This window comes from Musca vetustissima, unplaced genomic scaffold, assembly GCF_032173495.1.
Source record: "Musca vetustissima isolate MV318-11 ecotype Yass unplaced genomic scaffold, APGP_CSIRO_Mvet_v1 utg128757, whole genome shotgun sequence".
In the NCBI taxonomy this organism is placed as follows: domain Eukaryota; kingdom Metazoa; phylum Arthropoda; class Insecta; order Diptera; family Muscidae; genus Musca; species Musca vetustissima.
The window spans coordinates 3,058-18,388 of NW_026884628.1; the positions used below are offsets into that span (position 1 = coordinate 3,058).

Sequence of the window (15,331 nt, forward strand, 5' to 3'; positions counted from 1 at the left end):
AATATTGATAAGTATGTTTGGTAATTTTAATAAAATTAGCGGTTAGTGGATCGCTAATAAGGAATATAACTAAATTTATATATGCATGTGTGTGAATGAACGTATTTGTGTGATTACATATAATTAAAACATTTTGGCCGACCACAATACAAGAAAGCATTCACAAGTTTTATTTTTATTTCAATGACGTAAGTGGATAATGTTTAGGAGATTGTGCACCACATCAATGCGGTTAGTCACTATTGTTAAAGTTGAATCAAGAGATTATGTAAATCCAAACATCTGAGACTAGAGTACTTATTGATTATAACCTCCGTCATGCGTGAAATTTTAAAAAATTCACGCCTTGTGTTGACCCTTGAAAAAAATATTCTTTAAAAGTCCACGCCTTGTGTTGACCCTTGAAAAAAAAATCGATTTCAACGAAATTTGTCAGAGGTTAGATTATACAAATTCCAGTACGTTTTGTTCCTATCAATTACTTAAAAGCTTCAATTATTTAAAATCAATTTATAATATAAGGGAGCTATAACTAAATCTCTATCGATTTTCACGAAACTTGGTACACATCATTCTGGACTAAATTCAGTACGCTATGCCAAATTTCGTGCAAATCCAAAGATATATAGACTTTGGTGCACCATTTACATGAAATCCGACGAAACTATATATGGGAGCTATATCTAAATCTGGACATATTTACACGAAACTTGGCAGACATAGTTCGAAGCTAAATTCAGTACGTTATGCTAAATTTCGTGCAAATCGAAAGATATGTAGGGACTTGGGTGCACCATTTACATGAAATCGGACGAAACTGTATATGGGAGCCAAATCTGCACCGATTTTCTCGAAACTTGGCAGACATCGTTCTAGACTCAACTCAGTACGTTATACCAAATTTCGTGCAAATCGATATATATATATATAGGGTCTTCGGTGCACCATTTACATGAAATCCGACGAAACTATATATGGGAACTATATCTAAATCTGGACAGATTTTCACGAAACTTGGCAGACATTGTTCTAAGCTTAATTCAGTACGTTATACCAATTTCCGTGCAAATCGAAAGATATATAGGGACTTGGGTGCACCATTTACATGAAATCGGACGAAACTATATATGGGAGCCAAATCTGGACCGATTTTCTCGAAACTTGGCAGACATCGTTTTAGGCTCAATTCAGTACGTTATACTAAATTTCGTGCAAATCGAAAGATATATAGGGACTTGGGTGCACCATTTACATGAAATCGGACTAAACTATATATGGCATCTATATCTATATCTAAATCAAGACCGATTTTCACGAAACTTGACAGACATCGTTCTAGGCTTAATTCAGTACGTTATCCTAAATTTCGTGCAAATCGACAGATTTATAGGGTCTTTGGTGCACCATTTACCTTAAATCGGACGAAAAAATATATGGGAGCTATATCTAAATCTGAACCGATTTGTCCCAATTTCAATAGGATTTCAATAGGTCCTTGGGACAAACAAAAGAGATGTGCCAAATTTCATCCAAATCGGATTATAAATGCGACCTGTACTTTGTTTACAATTTAACGCCAACAGACGGACAGACAGACATGCATAAATCGACTCAGAAAGTGATTCTATGCATATTCTCAAAAGGAACTATGCTTCTATCTCATTTCCTTTTGCCTGTTACAAACAAATGCACAAAGACATATTACCCTGTACCACAATATGGTGAAGGGTATAAAAATCCACGCCTTGTGTTGAACCCTGAAAAATATTCTTTTAAACATTTACGCCTTGTGTAGACCTTGAAAAATATTCTTTAAAAAGTTCAAAATTTTTTGGTTTGCTTGAAAAAAATATTCTTTAAAAAATCCACCCCTTATTGTGGTCCTTAAAAATATGTTTGAGAAATCCTCCTTTTTCTAAATCTATTTACATTCCCCCAATTATTTTAGTAAATAAATTGACATTTTTCATAATTTTTAAAATTTTATTTTTATTTAAAATAAATTATTAATTTATACATAAATATTTCAAATATATATAATACAAATGGGCATGATTAAAAATAAATTTTTGTTGATTTTACACTTTATGAACTTTAATTTATTTTACTGGGATACACACACACTGACACGCATGTGTGTGTGTATTGGTTTTGTGCGTAATATAATTCCCTAAAGTATAAATTGCATTATTTAATTTATTATTATTGTTATTATTCGTTTTGTTGTTGTCACTATTTTTAATGTTTTGTAATTTTTATTAAATATATAGTGTATATTTTTTATATATATCATATGTAAACTCAAAGGATTTACATAACTAAAAATATACAACAACAAATGAAATTTATATAAAACATAACATTTATTATGAATTTATTGAGGTTGTCATGTAATGCTGGAGATAATTAGGGAGTTATTTTTCTGAGGGGTGGGGATGGATTATTATAATTTATTTAACCGTTAACAGAAAAAACGTTAAAAAAATTTATGGCATCATCAAAAAGAGCTGTAATTCTCTTTGGACTCTGTCTCTCTTTTTGAAACAAATTAATTAAGTGGCAGTTTATGAGCATGAATGAGTGTTGAAAAAAAAATAAATATCGATGTTGTCGAAGACTACAACACTTGCCAGTTATGACCTTATAAATAATTATGATAATAAATAGATTTTTTTCTTTAACTTAGATATTATATAACTACAACGACATATGACGTAAGTAAACACTAGAATTATGCAAACGAAAATGAAGGGGGAGCTTAAGCTTTAAGTGACTAAGAAAACACAAGAATTGTTGTGACACTCTTCTCTTCACACCGATGAGGTTCCATCATTAATGCTTAGCTTCATTTTCTTCCTTGACCACAATGGGTTTCAATTCCTTTACATCAGCTGGCGTTTCTTCGTTTTCGTCCGGTTTCACTTTGACTTCCACTTTTTCGGATGCCTGCTTGGCCACATCTGGTTCGTTTTCATCTTCTTCGGCGTCAGCCGCTTCGGCGTGTATGTCAATATCTGAACGTGCCTCTGCCTTGTGATTTGGTGGCAAGGGTTGATGTTGTTGCTGGGGTTGTTCGACGGCATTGAGTACGGTTTGTAGGAGGTCAGCTGATAAGATGTCATCATGATTTGAACCGGAATTGCCACCAAATTGTACTTGATAAGTTTGGCTTTGGCCATTGTTGTTGGAGGTTCCGGTTTGCGAACTAAAGTGTATGGATTGCGATTTTTGAGCCGATAGAACATTCAAACCTTCCAGGCCAGGTAAGCCATTTGTGCTGGTGCCATCTGGCAAGGCTGTTACTTGGGATTTTTGTGAGGCATAGCCAATGTGGTCGATTTCATTGTTGCCGGATGGTGGAGGACCATAACTGCTTGCTGGGCCGGCCAGAATTTGGGAATGTTGTTCGGCCACGGGTATACTTTGGGATATGGAAGTGCCTTGTTGTTGTTGCTGCTGTTGGTAATTGAAGGCTCCTCCGCCGCCCACTAAATTGGGGCCATGACCGCAATCGTGGAAACGTGGTTGTTCTTGTTGCAATGGCAAGGCTTGGCTATGGACAATTTGATGATTATATTGTGTGGCACTGAAGGCATTTTCAAAGGCAGCCTGGGCACTTGATGTGTATGATACACCGGCACCGGATCCACTGGCAAATTGCTGTTGAGGTCCTGTGGGCAGAGGTGGCAAAAATTGTTGTTGCAGTTGTGGGGGTGGGCCGGGTGGCAAATATTGTGGTGGTGGAGGAATGCCCTGTGGTTGGGGTTGTGGTGGAGGTGGTACACCATATTCAATGTGGACATTATTTTGTTGTTGTTGCTGGAAGTGTTGTTGTTGCTCATGATGATGGTGATGATGATGCTGTTGCTGCTGCTGTTGACTTTGTTGCACAAATACTTGAGCTGGCTGTTGCACCGGCAATTGTTGTTCAATTATGGCCAAAGGCAATTGCTGTTGTTGCTGTTGTGGTGGTGCTCCATATTCAATGTTCAAATTACCGGGTCCAGTTTGTGGAATTTCATTGGCAGCCGGTGGTATATATGTGGGTATTTGAATATTTGGCTTAACACCAAACTGATCCAAATGCTGTACAGTGTTGCCAATTGTTTCAATTAATCCCTGTGGTACGGGTGGACGGAATGCAACTGGTTTGCTTGGTGGAGCACCATTTGGTGGTGGGAAATTGCCAACATTACCCGACTGTTTACCATATTGAATACCTAGGCCAGCTTCAGCATGATGATGGACAAAAGCAGCAGAGGAACTGAATTCACCGTGATTATGTTGGGGTGGTGGTGGAGGTCCATAGTTGCCGCCAGGGCCGGATGGAGGTGGTAGTGGGGGTCCAAAGTTGCCACCAGGGCCTGAGGGTGGTGGTGGAGGTCCATAATTGCCGCTTGGTGGTGGTGGAGGAGGTCCATAGTTGCCCTTTGGTGGTGGTGGAGGAGGTCCATAGTTACCCTTGGGTGGTGGTGGGGGTCCATAATTGCCTCTGGGTGGTGGTGGTGGACCATAGTTGCCGCTGGGTCCAGAAATACCGAAGCTATGAGAGGAAGAGGAGGAACTGGAGCCACTGAATTTGGCAGCATGTACGGAACCGGGAGCATAGGAATCAGCTGGAGGTTTGCTATACGAATCGTCTTCGGTACCAAGTGAGAGCTTAAAATGTAGAAGAAAAAAACAAAAGGGAAATGATTATAGAGAATTCAATGAAAAACTTGACCAAAATCCACAATTGACGCGGCATTTTTGTCAGTTCCGAAATGGGCCACAGTACCCCGAAAGATCCGTTCGATCTTATGACCAAGTATCCATATAAATTATATGTTTTCCTCTTTTTACTTTAAAAAAAAGACTATTCTCCCTCTCTATACTCACCTCGAGAGCTTGAGCTTCAAGTGGCGTGATACCAATGTGTTTGTTAAAATCTCCGGCGGGACCAGTTGAGGGCAAAGCTTGAGGTAGAATTTCCTGATGAATATTATTGTCATTATCGAAATTACCCGACTGCAAGGCTACAGCAACCAATTGTTCATCGGTTAAACCTTCAATGCCTCCAGAACCAGAAATGCCCAAAGTCAAAGTCGAAGAAGAATCTCCACCAGCAGTTGCGCCGCCTGCAGTATGAGCACTTGCTATGGCACCACTAGCACCTCCAGCATTTGAACTATATTGTGTCGAGGTGAATGAAGAAGCTCCTCCGAAACCTTGTGATACCTGACTGTAACCCGATTGTGTATCGATGTGATTATTTTCAACATAGGCACCAGCAGGGGCAGGTATGGGTTTCCAACCATCACAAGCGGTGTGGAAAGGAGCTTGAGAACCGGAAATCGAATGGGTATGACCTGAAGCATCAATTTGGATTTGAACCTGTTGTTGACCATTGGCCTGGCCATGATGATGGTGTTGATGGTGAGCTTGACCATTTTGATTGTTGCCCAAAATAATTGTTGTCTCTTCGATCTTTTGGAAATTGGGCAATGGTGGTGGTCCATAGTTACCGGGTGGTGGGCCATAAGATTGTTTGGGTGGTTGATTCAGGGGTCCTGATGGTGGTGGTCCATACGAAGTGGCTGGCTGATGTTGTTGAGGTTTGAAGAGGGGGCCAGGTTGTACCAAAGGCAAGGCTTGTGGTGGTGGAGGACCATATTGTTGCTTGGGTGGGGGACCATATGAGGAAGCTGGAATGTGTTGGATTTTCTGTGGTGGTGGAGGACCATATTGTGGCTTAGGTGGTCCATATTGAGGCTTGGGCTGTGGTGGTGGGGGACCATATTGTTGCTTGGGTGGAGGGCCATATTGTTGAGCTGGTTTATGGGGAGGACCATAGAATGGTTTTGGCACACCAAAATGAGTCTTGATTTGTTCGTGCAGTGAGGATGACGAAGAAGATGAAGAACTGCTGCTGCCGCCACCAATAAAGTTCAGTTTGGGTGGACCATATTTCAAGGCAGGTGGACCATATTCACGGAAAGGCATTTTCTGTGGCACACCATATTCACGATGTGGAAAACGTTGTGGTGGTCCATAGCTGGGTCCCGGTTGATTTTGTATGGCCTGGGCTGAGTATGCTAACAGCACTGTTAGCAATAATAAATGACACGTCATCTGCAAGAAAGGAGAAGAGAAATAAAAATTTAAATATTGTTTTGATTTAGGATAGAATAGAAGCTAAAATCCTCCAGACATTGGCTAATTTATATTCTCAACAAATATTTGGATATTTTGTCTTTAAATTTCTTTTTTGTATTCCTTACGTTTCTTTCTTCCTACCATTGTTATATTATTCTAACCTGTCATATAACCATTAAGCTGCTTGCCACTTTTTTTTGCTTTAACCAAACATTGTCAAGCGAACGAAGGAAAATGTGTGCCTGATGATGATGGTGGTACAACAACTACGATAGCCGGCGGCTGAAACAACATCCCGTGTTCACTATGTGTCACTGAGCAGCACCATCCTGCACCCAAGTCATGGAACTTGGCATAAACAAATAACCCGCATCTTTTCATACCCGAGATTCAGAGCATAGAGGTGGGTCAGTGTGCTACCCTTAAAAAGCGAAAGGGGTAATGTGGAACTTTCTGTTGTTCTTCTTGTTATTAGTGTGAAAGTTTAACATATGATACACATAGCAAGGTAGGTAGGTGGGTAGTTGTACTTGTTTGGTATGGGTAAAGTTGTCATTATTTGAAACCGTACGTGTTCTCTGGAAATGTGTATTGTAAAACTGGGGGACTGATATCGGAACTGAGTTTCGTTATTGTTTTGTTTTTTGTTGTTGCTGTTTTTGTTTTCCAGCATGGCTTTAACTTGTCAAGCTTCACTCTTAACATTTTGAGTCACAAACACATGCAATGTAACATCCATATGTACGATATGTGGGTACGTATATTCGACTGACAATATTGGAAATGATGCTGCTGCTGTATACAGGTAGAAAGCATCCAGTCATTCGTTCATTCATTCCATCACAGACTAAAAAATAAGAAGAAGCCTCCAAACTGAGATGTAAACATTTCGAAGGTAGGCATGGCAGACAATATGACAGTCAAGTCAAAATCATATCAAAAACTCTTTTTTCGTACAAGACAAGATATGGAAGTGGTAGGGTGATGGTTTTTGAAGGGAAACTGTGGTTAATGGAAGCAAGAAATCATTGAGATAATTTCTTCTCAAGGCGTAAGTTGTATAATTCTCATTAGTTTGTGTATTGATTCTTAAGCCTATTATTTGTCCATATATCAAAATGTAGAAAAAATTTCACCTAGTTCTGTGACTCTTCTGAATCGTTTTCCTTTGTGAACCACACAATTCAATGGAACTAGTTCCTTGGTGAACTAAGTAACACTTACTTGAATAAAATGCAAATTTTGGAATTCTAGCGGAAATACTATCTCGATCAACATAACTTTTCGAAATATTACAGTCATCCGAAATTTATTATTATTTTTTTTTTTAATTTTCTGAAACTTTGAATATGTATGTCACTCAAACAAAACCGCTGATAACTATACGACTTGTTAGAGTTAGAAAATCTCGTTCCTAAAGGAACTAGACAATTAATTTAGTTCCGTAATTCCATTTAGTTCAATTGTTCCCACACGTCAGTCAATTCGGTCCTTGGACGAGAAACCTTAAATGAACGATAGCATCAAATGGAACTAAAGTGAACGAGAGCAAGAAAGGAATCACTAGATCAAAACGAACTAGATGAACTTTTAAAGTACTGCGTTCTCGAACAACCCATCTCTACTAATTGCAAATTGATTCAAAATGATATATTTTTATTGGCGCTGTATTAAATCACAATATAGATCCGCACCATTTATTCGTCTAAAGAGCGTACATTTTAGTTTTGCCTTTTTTGGGGGAACTAACTAACTAAGTCATTCTGAAGACGCGAATTAGATATTCATATGCTTCTTTAGACCCACACTTTACCACTCGTTTGTTTTTTATTAGAGTGCAATCCACAAATATTGCTGACCTAGTACATTGGCTGTTCTAAGCAAAGCGTTCAATGGAACTAGTTCCTCTGTGAACCAGGAATAGTTCCATCGTGAACTACTTTCAAGGCAAATAAAATTAATAAGAAGTAGATCCGCAAAAAATTAAGAATTTTTTTGAATGTTTCTTAGACCCGACACCAAGTTCAGTGGCTCTTTTAGTGAGCTGTTTTTTTTAAGAACTACACAACATAATTGAACTTGTTCCTTCGTGAACAAGCCCCCCGCTGATGGGAATACTTGATGAACAAACACTTTAAAATTGTATAATGCCGGAGGGTCAATTAATAAAATATTAGTTCTCAAAAGGACCAGGAATTCATTCTTCCAATGAATATTTGGGTGTAGGTGTCATTTTGCAAAATATATAATTAATCTCTTTTTAAGTACATTCAATAGAATGATTTCTAAATATGAACCGATTTTATTAATTTTAGAAGTAAGTGAAGATTATAGATACGTTTGACAATCTCGTTCCCAAAGCGCTTCGATTTTTTTCGGTTCGCTCCGTAAAATGAACTAGTTCATTAATTTAGTATCATAGTTTTATTATAGCAATGAACGTTCAAACCTTCACTATACAGTTGATAAAAGAAGAGAAGATTTAGATGAAATATTGGATCAACAGATGGCGGCGAACGGGAGCAAAACTGAACGACTGGGGTATAACAAAACTATATGAACGAAAGAATCGGGCCTAGTACAAATTTTTCCTCTTGTGGAATAGTTCTTTGGAACTAATTCATTCCAAATTGGTATACCGTTAATCTATTTCAATACTCTTTAATTTTCTGGACAATAATTACAGATGTGTGGGTATACTATCGCGTCTGGCAGACATCTATTCCAAAATTACGTTCATAATGAGGTTCGATCTTTTTCGGTTCGCTTCTAAGAACTACACTCAAAACAACCATGTCATCGTTCGCCGCAAATCCGATAAATTAAAGGGAAAAGGAAAAATTGAATCAAAGCCAATTAGGTGAAAGGGAGCAAAAATGAACGACAGGAGCAAACGCAAGAATCGGACCTAGTACAAATCGTTTCAGTTGTGAAACTAGTTCAACTAGAACTGTGTTGTTGAACTAGTTCAACAACAAATGGAACGATTTGAACTAGGTCCGATTCTTTCGTTTACTATTCCAATCATAAGTATTTTATTGACAGGAGAATAAGGAACTAACTGAACGAAAGAACCGGACCTAGTACAAATTTATTTCTAGAAAGGTATTTTCTGGGCATTTTATTTACGGGTATTCGTGTTTCCCAATGCGTCTTTTTAATTCTTTTCTGTTCGCTCCACAAAAGGAACTGCATATATTCATTTGTGCCAATGAACATTACGGTAAATTCGGCAGGAAAATGAAAAATTAAATCAAAGAGAACTAGGTCAAAGGAGTAAAACTAAACGACGGAAACAAATGAAAGAATCTGACCTAGTACAAATCGTTCCCTTTGGGGAATAAGTCTCTTGAACTAGTTCCTTTCGGAACGACAAAGATTTTTAATTTGTTACACTGTGGCCAAAATCATAAGATTTTCGTCCGATATTTTATTTAATGTTTATGTTGGAAAATTTCTCCTAATTTTGGACCGAATCGTTTTTGAGGGGTATGTGGGAGACAACAAATTCAAAATTCCAATTACTACACCATATCTGGGCATGTGTGTTTTTGAGGTTATGCTTGAGGAACAATTTTCAAAATTACTACAAAAGAAATAATTTAAAATTACAAAATATTACATTACAAAGTAGAGCAATCCCTCATCTGTAGGAATTTTTAGTTGTGATTTATTAATTACAATATTCCCTCAAAAAATACCACTGTCCACTTATATATTTGCCGGGTGACATAAACCATAGCACCTTATGCATCAACACCAAACAACAACAACAACAGGAGTAGCGGCAAATACAACAGGCAGCAGCTGTTAGCTGTATGAAGTAATAACCGCATTTAAGCACATAGACGACAGACGACGGTATGCTTGAATGAATGAATAGATGATGGCAGGCTGAATGGCTGGCTGGCTGGTTGACTCGATGGATGGATAGGTGGCTAGATGACTGGCTGGCTGGCTGCACGACAACGTTACTTTAACAACTTTATTAAAATTCAAAATGTGTAACGACGACGACTACGACGCCGCGAACTGACGAAAACGTCAAACGCAAACTCATAACTTTGGCTGGATGTGTAACATTAGGTGTTTATGTGTATTAGATTGATACTACGCTGATGGTACACCTTGCATAAATGGATGGGTGCGTGCTTGTGTGTGAGGTGTGACACGGTTTTAGCTGTGGCAGAATGGGTTCCACATTTTTTGTTTCCCCGGCTAACACATTTTTTCCTTTTCATATTTTCGATCACATTTAGGTGGGTTAGATGGTTAAAGAAAGGTGTTGTACATACCAGCGAAATGAGACCTATATATATGTGTCTGTTTGTATCTTGTGCACATTTGCTGTTTATCTATAGCTGTGTGTGTATGTTACAAGTAATATGTAACTAGCTGCTGCTATCTGTTATGTGTTATTTGTAGCATTTTTGTGAGCATCTAGTAAATGTGTGACAATTTACACAGCTGTACAGTTAAGCGAGTGGAATGAGTTGAGAGGGGTTAGTTATTGATGAGTTGTAGGCTGGTAGCCTTAAAGTACACATAGCGAAATGTAGGGCACACCAAAATAAGAAGAGATCACATATTTTGGATGTAATTTTTTTTAAGTTTTGGTGCGTAGGTATGGGATATGTATGAAGAGGAAGAAAAAAATTTGAAATACATTTTCTACGAAAATTTGATAAAATAATCGATTACCGGAGAAACCAGTAACTCGATATATTTCAAAATAACTGAGATACTTTTTGGGCCAACAGTTACAATAAGTCTCTACGTGGTTTAAGCAAAATACCTCCCCTACAACAATTCATTTGTATCCTATCAAAATTACTTGTCTTGATTAAGTAGCTGTTCTTTGCCGATCATTTACCACCTCGTACTGTCATTTCTTTGCTTTTCACTTTGCCTTAGGTATAAAATTGTTGTGGTTAACCTAACAAATTTCTTGTTGATTAACTTTTTTCTTCCTATATTCCATATGTATATGTGTTAACCTTGTATGAAGGTTTCAAGCCTTTTTTTCGCAGAAACACATTTTTGTTGTGTAATCATATCTTTGTTTAAGTTTAAAATATCATTCCAATTAGACGTATATAATTCCACGAAACCGAAACATATACTACACATATTTATAAAAAAAAAATAAATAAATGTGTGTAAAATGTAAATGTTCACAGTGCAGAACATGGCCAACAATTATATTAGGCTGTATTGGAAAATTTAAATGTGAATAAATTTAAAAGAAGAAAGTTTGAAATGCTTAAACCCATATCGAAGGCATTAGTCAGCGATACCGACAAAAATATAGTCTCAACATACATATCCAAATTTTTGTCAAGATTTGTACCGGTCAGTGGGAATCCACGTGTCGGAATCGGGAATTTTTGCTATCTACCTCTATACAATAGTTAAGATTAATACCTCGGCGGGATTTGATGAAAAATATTGCGATATTGGATCAAATCAGATGAGGGAGAGTCCCTCATATTACAAACAAATATTCTCCAAAACTTTGAATTTTTTATATTGAATCTTCCAACTTGATGTATTATTAAGATGGGTATATTTTATTAGACCTTCCAATGGTTGTTGTACGCACCAAGTCCGACGGAAAGACTTTATTTAAATCAGCTACAAATTGTCTAAAGCAGGATTGGGCCAACATATTATATTTCCTCCTCTTTTTACACCTCCTAAAAATTGAGGCTCGCTGAAGTACTGAATGACACATTAAACTTATATTAGATTGGGAAAAGAAATCGAATATTTTTATTATATTCGGAATGTCCGATTTGGCCAAATATACACCGTTTTGTTGTATGATTTATTGACATTTTAAAGGTAACTCGAGGGAGTCTCTATTTGCAAAAAAATCTTGTAGTCGATTTTCACAATCCTCCCTAGATACCAATTTGTTATCATTAACAAAATTTTGCAATGCAATAAAAAGATGATAATCGCTTGGTGCCAAGTCCGGACTGTACCAATCTCCCGAAGTTTCTGGCGAGTCACTGTAGATATGTCTGGTCTAGCGTTATCCTCGTGGAACACAACACCTCTCCTGTTGGCCAATTCTGGCCGTTACTGGCCAATTGCTATATTCAAACGGTCCAGTTGTTGACAGTAGAGATCAGAATTTAGCGTTTGGTCATATGAAAGCAACTCATAAAAAATTACCCCCTTCCAGTCCCACCAAATGCATAGCAGAATCTTCCTGGCCGTTAGTCCTGGTTTGGCCACCGTTTGTGGTGCTTCACCGCCCTTTGGCCACTATCGTTTTCGCACAAGGTTATCATATGTGATTCATTTCTCATCTCCAGTCACCATTCGCTTCAGAAATGGGCTTATCTCATTCCGTGTGGCCAAGGCTTCGCAGGTGGAAAATCGATCCATCCTATTCTTTCTGTTAATTGGTGTGGCACCCAAACATCAAAGTTCGTTTTGAATCTAGCTTTTTTGTAGACAGTTCTATGGTCGATTTTTAGATCATAAACTGTGTTACGGCTGCTAACATGCCGGTCGACTTCGATCATTTCTGTGATTTTATCGGCATTTTCGACGACCGGCCTACCTGTATACATCTTAAAAATTTCCTGAACGGATTCTACGAAACAAAAATTGCACGTAATTGTCTGTTGCAGTATCGGAACCATAAACACCAATTTAAGACCGTAATTTTCAAAAGAAAATCAGTAAAATGTACCGAATTTTCTCTTTGTTCACTTCCTTTTTCAACACCCTGTAACTCATAAACAGCAAACTATTTTTTTACTTCGAAATGTCACCCTTCCAAGGAGCATAAATCTGAAATTGTTTGATCGATACTTTACGGGAAATCTATTAATACTGCCATCTGCCGAAAAATAATGGATTACTTTTTCCCCAAAGAAAATATATAAGTGTCCCTGCCGATTTTTTTATTTTTTAGACTGATTTTGCATAAAATACCCCTTGATGATTCTGCTTTTCCAAGGTAGTCAATGAAAATCATGCCATCCGAATTCCATGACCTTGTCAGTGTGTGTATTTTTTCGTGCATTGAAGGGCGTTAGTTATATTTGAACCATTCGAATATGGTCTATCCATGTTGGAATAGTCTCAATTTCGGTGCCATTTTCTAACCGAAGTATGGTCGAAGTAGGTAAAGGTTTTCATATGGGTACAGGTTTTGGCATAGAAATCCACAATTTTCTCCAATAAAAATAATAGGAAAATCATTTTCATACTTGGCTCTACTTTACCACTATTCGCGTTATTTTTTCTTCTATTTCTCTCTTTTGACAAAAACAAATGTATTCCTCACAAGAAAAAAGGCCACCTCATTCATTGTTCGGCGGTGTTTTGTTTTGATGTCATCTTCTGTATCTCACCTCACTTGGTGGTTTACCACTATTCGCGTTAATTTTCCCCTCTCTATCTCTCTCTTTTGACAAAAAAATGTATTCCTCCCAAGAAAAAAAGCCACTTCATTCATTGTTCGGCGGTGTTTTGATTTGATATCATCCTCTGTCTCTCACCCCATTTGGTGGTTGTTAGTTTTGCAAACGTTTACTTGTCTACAGTTTCTCTTGTTTGTAACCGCGGTCTCTTCACTCACTCGATTGTGTTCCATTGTTTCTTTACTGACCTCGGCATTAGTGTTATAAAATTCGCATATGTATTTTCCAAATTATTTCGATAAAAATGTCATACAAAGCAATAAGCTCAACAGAAAGCTTCGCGGTGGGCCTATAGAGTGGTTGCCCCATTCGTATGTAGGCACATTTTTCAACTTACGAAATGACTGTAATTTTACATTCTGGGATCTTGCTAGGTAAACTATTTCTTCACAGAATATATTCGATATACATGTTTTTATGTTTTTTAGACCCCATGGAAAGATCATGCTTCATTTTCGGTATATTCAAGGTTTATCCTTTGAAGACATATATTGTGCTCAAAAGAAGTAATATTACGTTCAAAATTCCATTATATTTGTTATATGACGCTTTAATCGTGGTTAAAATTTTAACAAATTTAGTACCGCAATTCAATCTAATATCCTTTTGTATATGTATGTTAGACCGCATGTACATTTTCCCATGAAATACACACACAAATATTAGCGTTCAACATCTCGTGTGTCAGTGTGTTGACTTTTACACTTGGCTTCTGTTAATTTTGAAAAACTAATTAATTATGTTTAATTAGTTACTAATTTAGCATATGTAACATTTCAATTTGATTTTCCGTTTCAAAGCATTTAACATTTCGCCCCGAAAAGGTCATGGCTGTATGGCTATAGAATTTTACAATTTCTTCAACATGTATATATGTATGTCATAGATGTAGAAACGTAAATAGATATACAATTAGGTGGGGCAGGAATTAATATTAATATTTAAAAAAGAAATTTAAACGAAGAAAAATAAAAAACGGAAAGAAATACTGAAACTTTGAATGTAATTGAAGAAAAAAAATAAGATAAAAAATATGAGATACACAAAATTGTAGTCTTTGGATCGATTTTTCAAACACTGAAAATAGCATCATTACATCTTTGAATAAATGCTCACTACGTCTGCGGACCTTGACAAGTTGGTAATTTTGGTGTGGGGGTATTTAATTGGTAATTTTCGATGTAGCGATCGAAATTGCCGTGATTTTTAAACATTAAGAAACAAGTAAAAACACCGAACATTTCATACCCCCAGCTAAATATCTAATTTTGTCTCATATTTGGGGGCATGGAACATTTTCTGTACTTTTCGGTTGTAAAATATGGCCGAACCCCCAAAATACTTCGAAGCTGGACTTGTATTGTATAGAGGAATTTAGGAAGGGGTCTAGAATGGACATTCCCTCCTATAATGTTTTTTACCCTCATATAACCTGGAATGCCAAATTAATGTTTACCCCGTCCAATACACAATGAATACAAATGCATTCTTAGTCAATTGCACATATAGACCACTAGCAGCATTCAGTGCATGTTTAACACAGTAAACAATTTCCCTTTGGATAATTAAATTATTCTCTTACAAATATTAATCAAATAACATTCAACATTGCAGATATTTATTTAAGATATCTAGATTAATACACACAATATATAATAAAATTACATATTGAAATATAATTAATAAATTTAATAATTATCTTTCAACAACATTACCACCTGTGTATATGTATGCCTTATTATCTTAATGAATTT

At 36.9% G+C, this 15,331-nt stretch overlaps 1 protein-coding gene across 1 annotated transcript; it reads right to left on the bottom strand.

The window, feature by feature from the left end:
* Positions 1-2,832: 2,832 nt before the first annotated feature.
* Positions 2,833-13,750, bottom strand: LOC133331663 (trithorax group protein osa-like). Its single transcript, XM_061540044.1, has 3 exons — positions 13,736-13,750; positions 4,879-6,111; positions 2,833-4,659 (listed from the first exon to the last, which is right to left on the bottom strand). Exons 1-3 carry the CDS (start codon positions 13,748-13,750, stop codon positions 2,833-2,835), a joined length of 3,075 nt encoding a protein of 1,024 aa, XP_061396028.1.
* Positions 13,751-15,331: the final 1,581 nt, after the last annotated feature.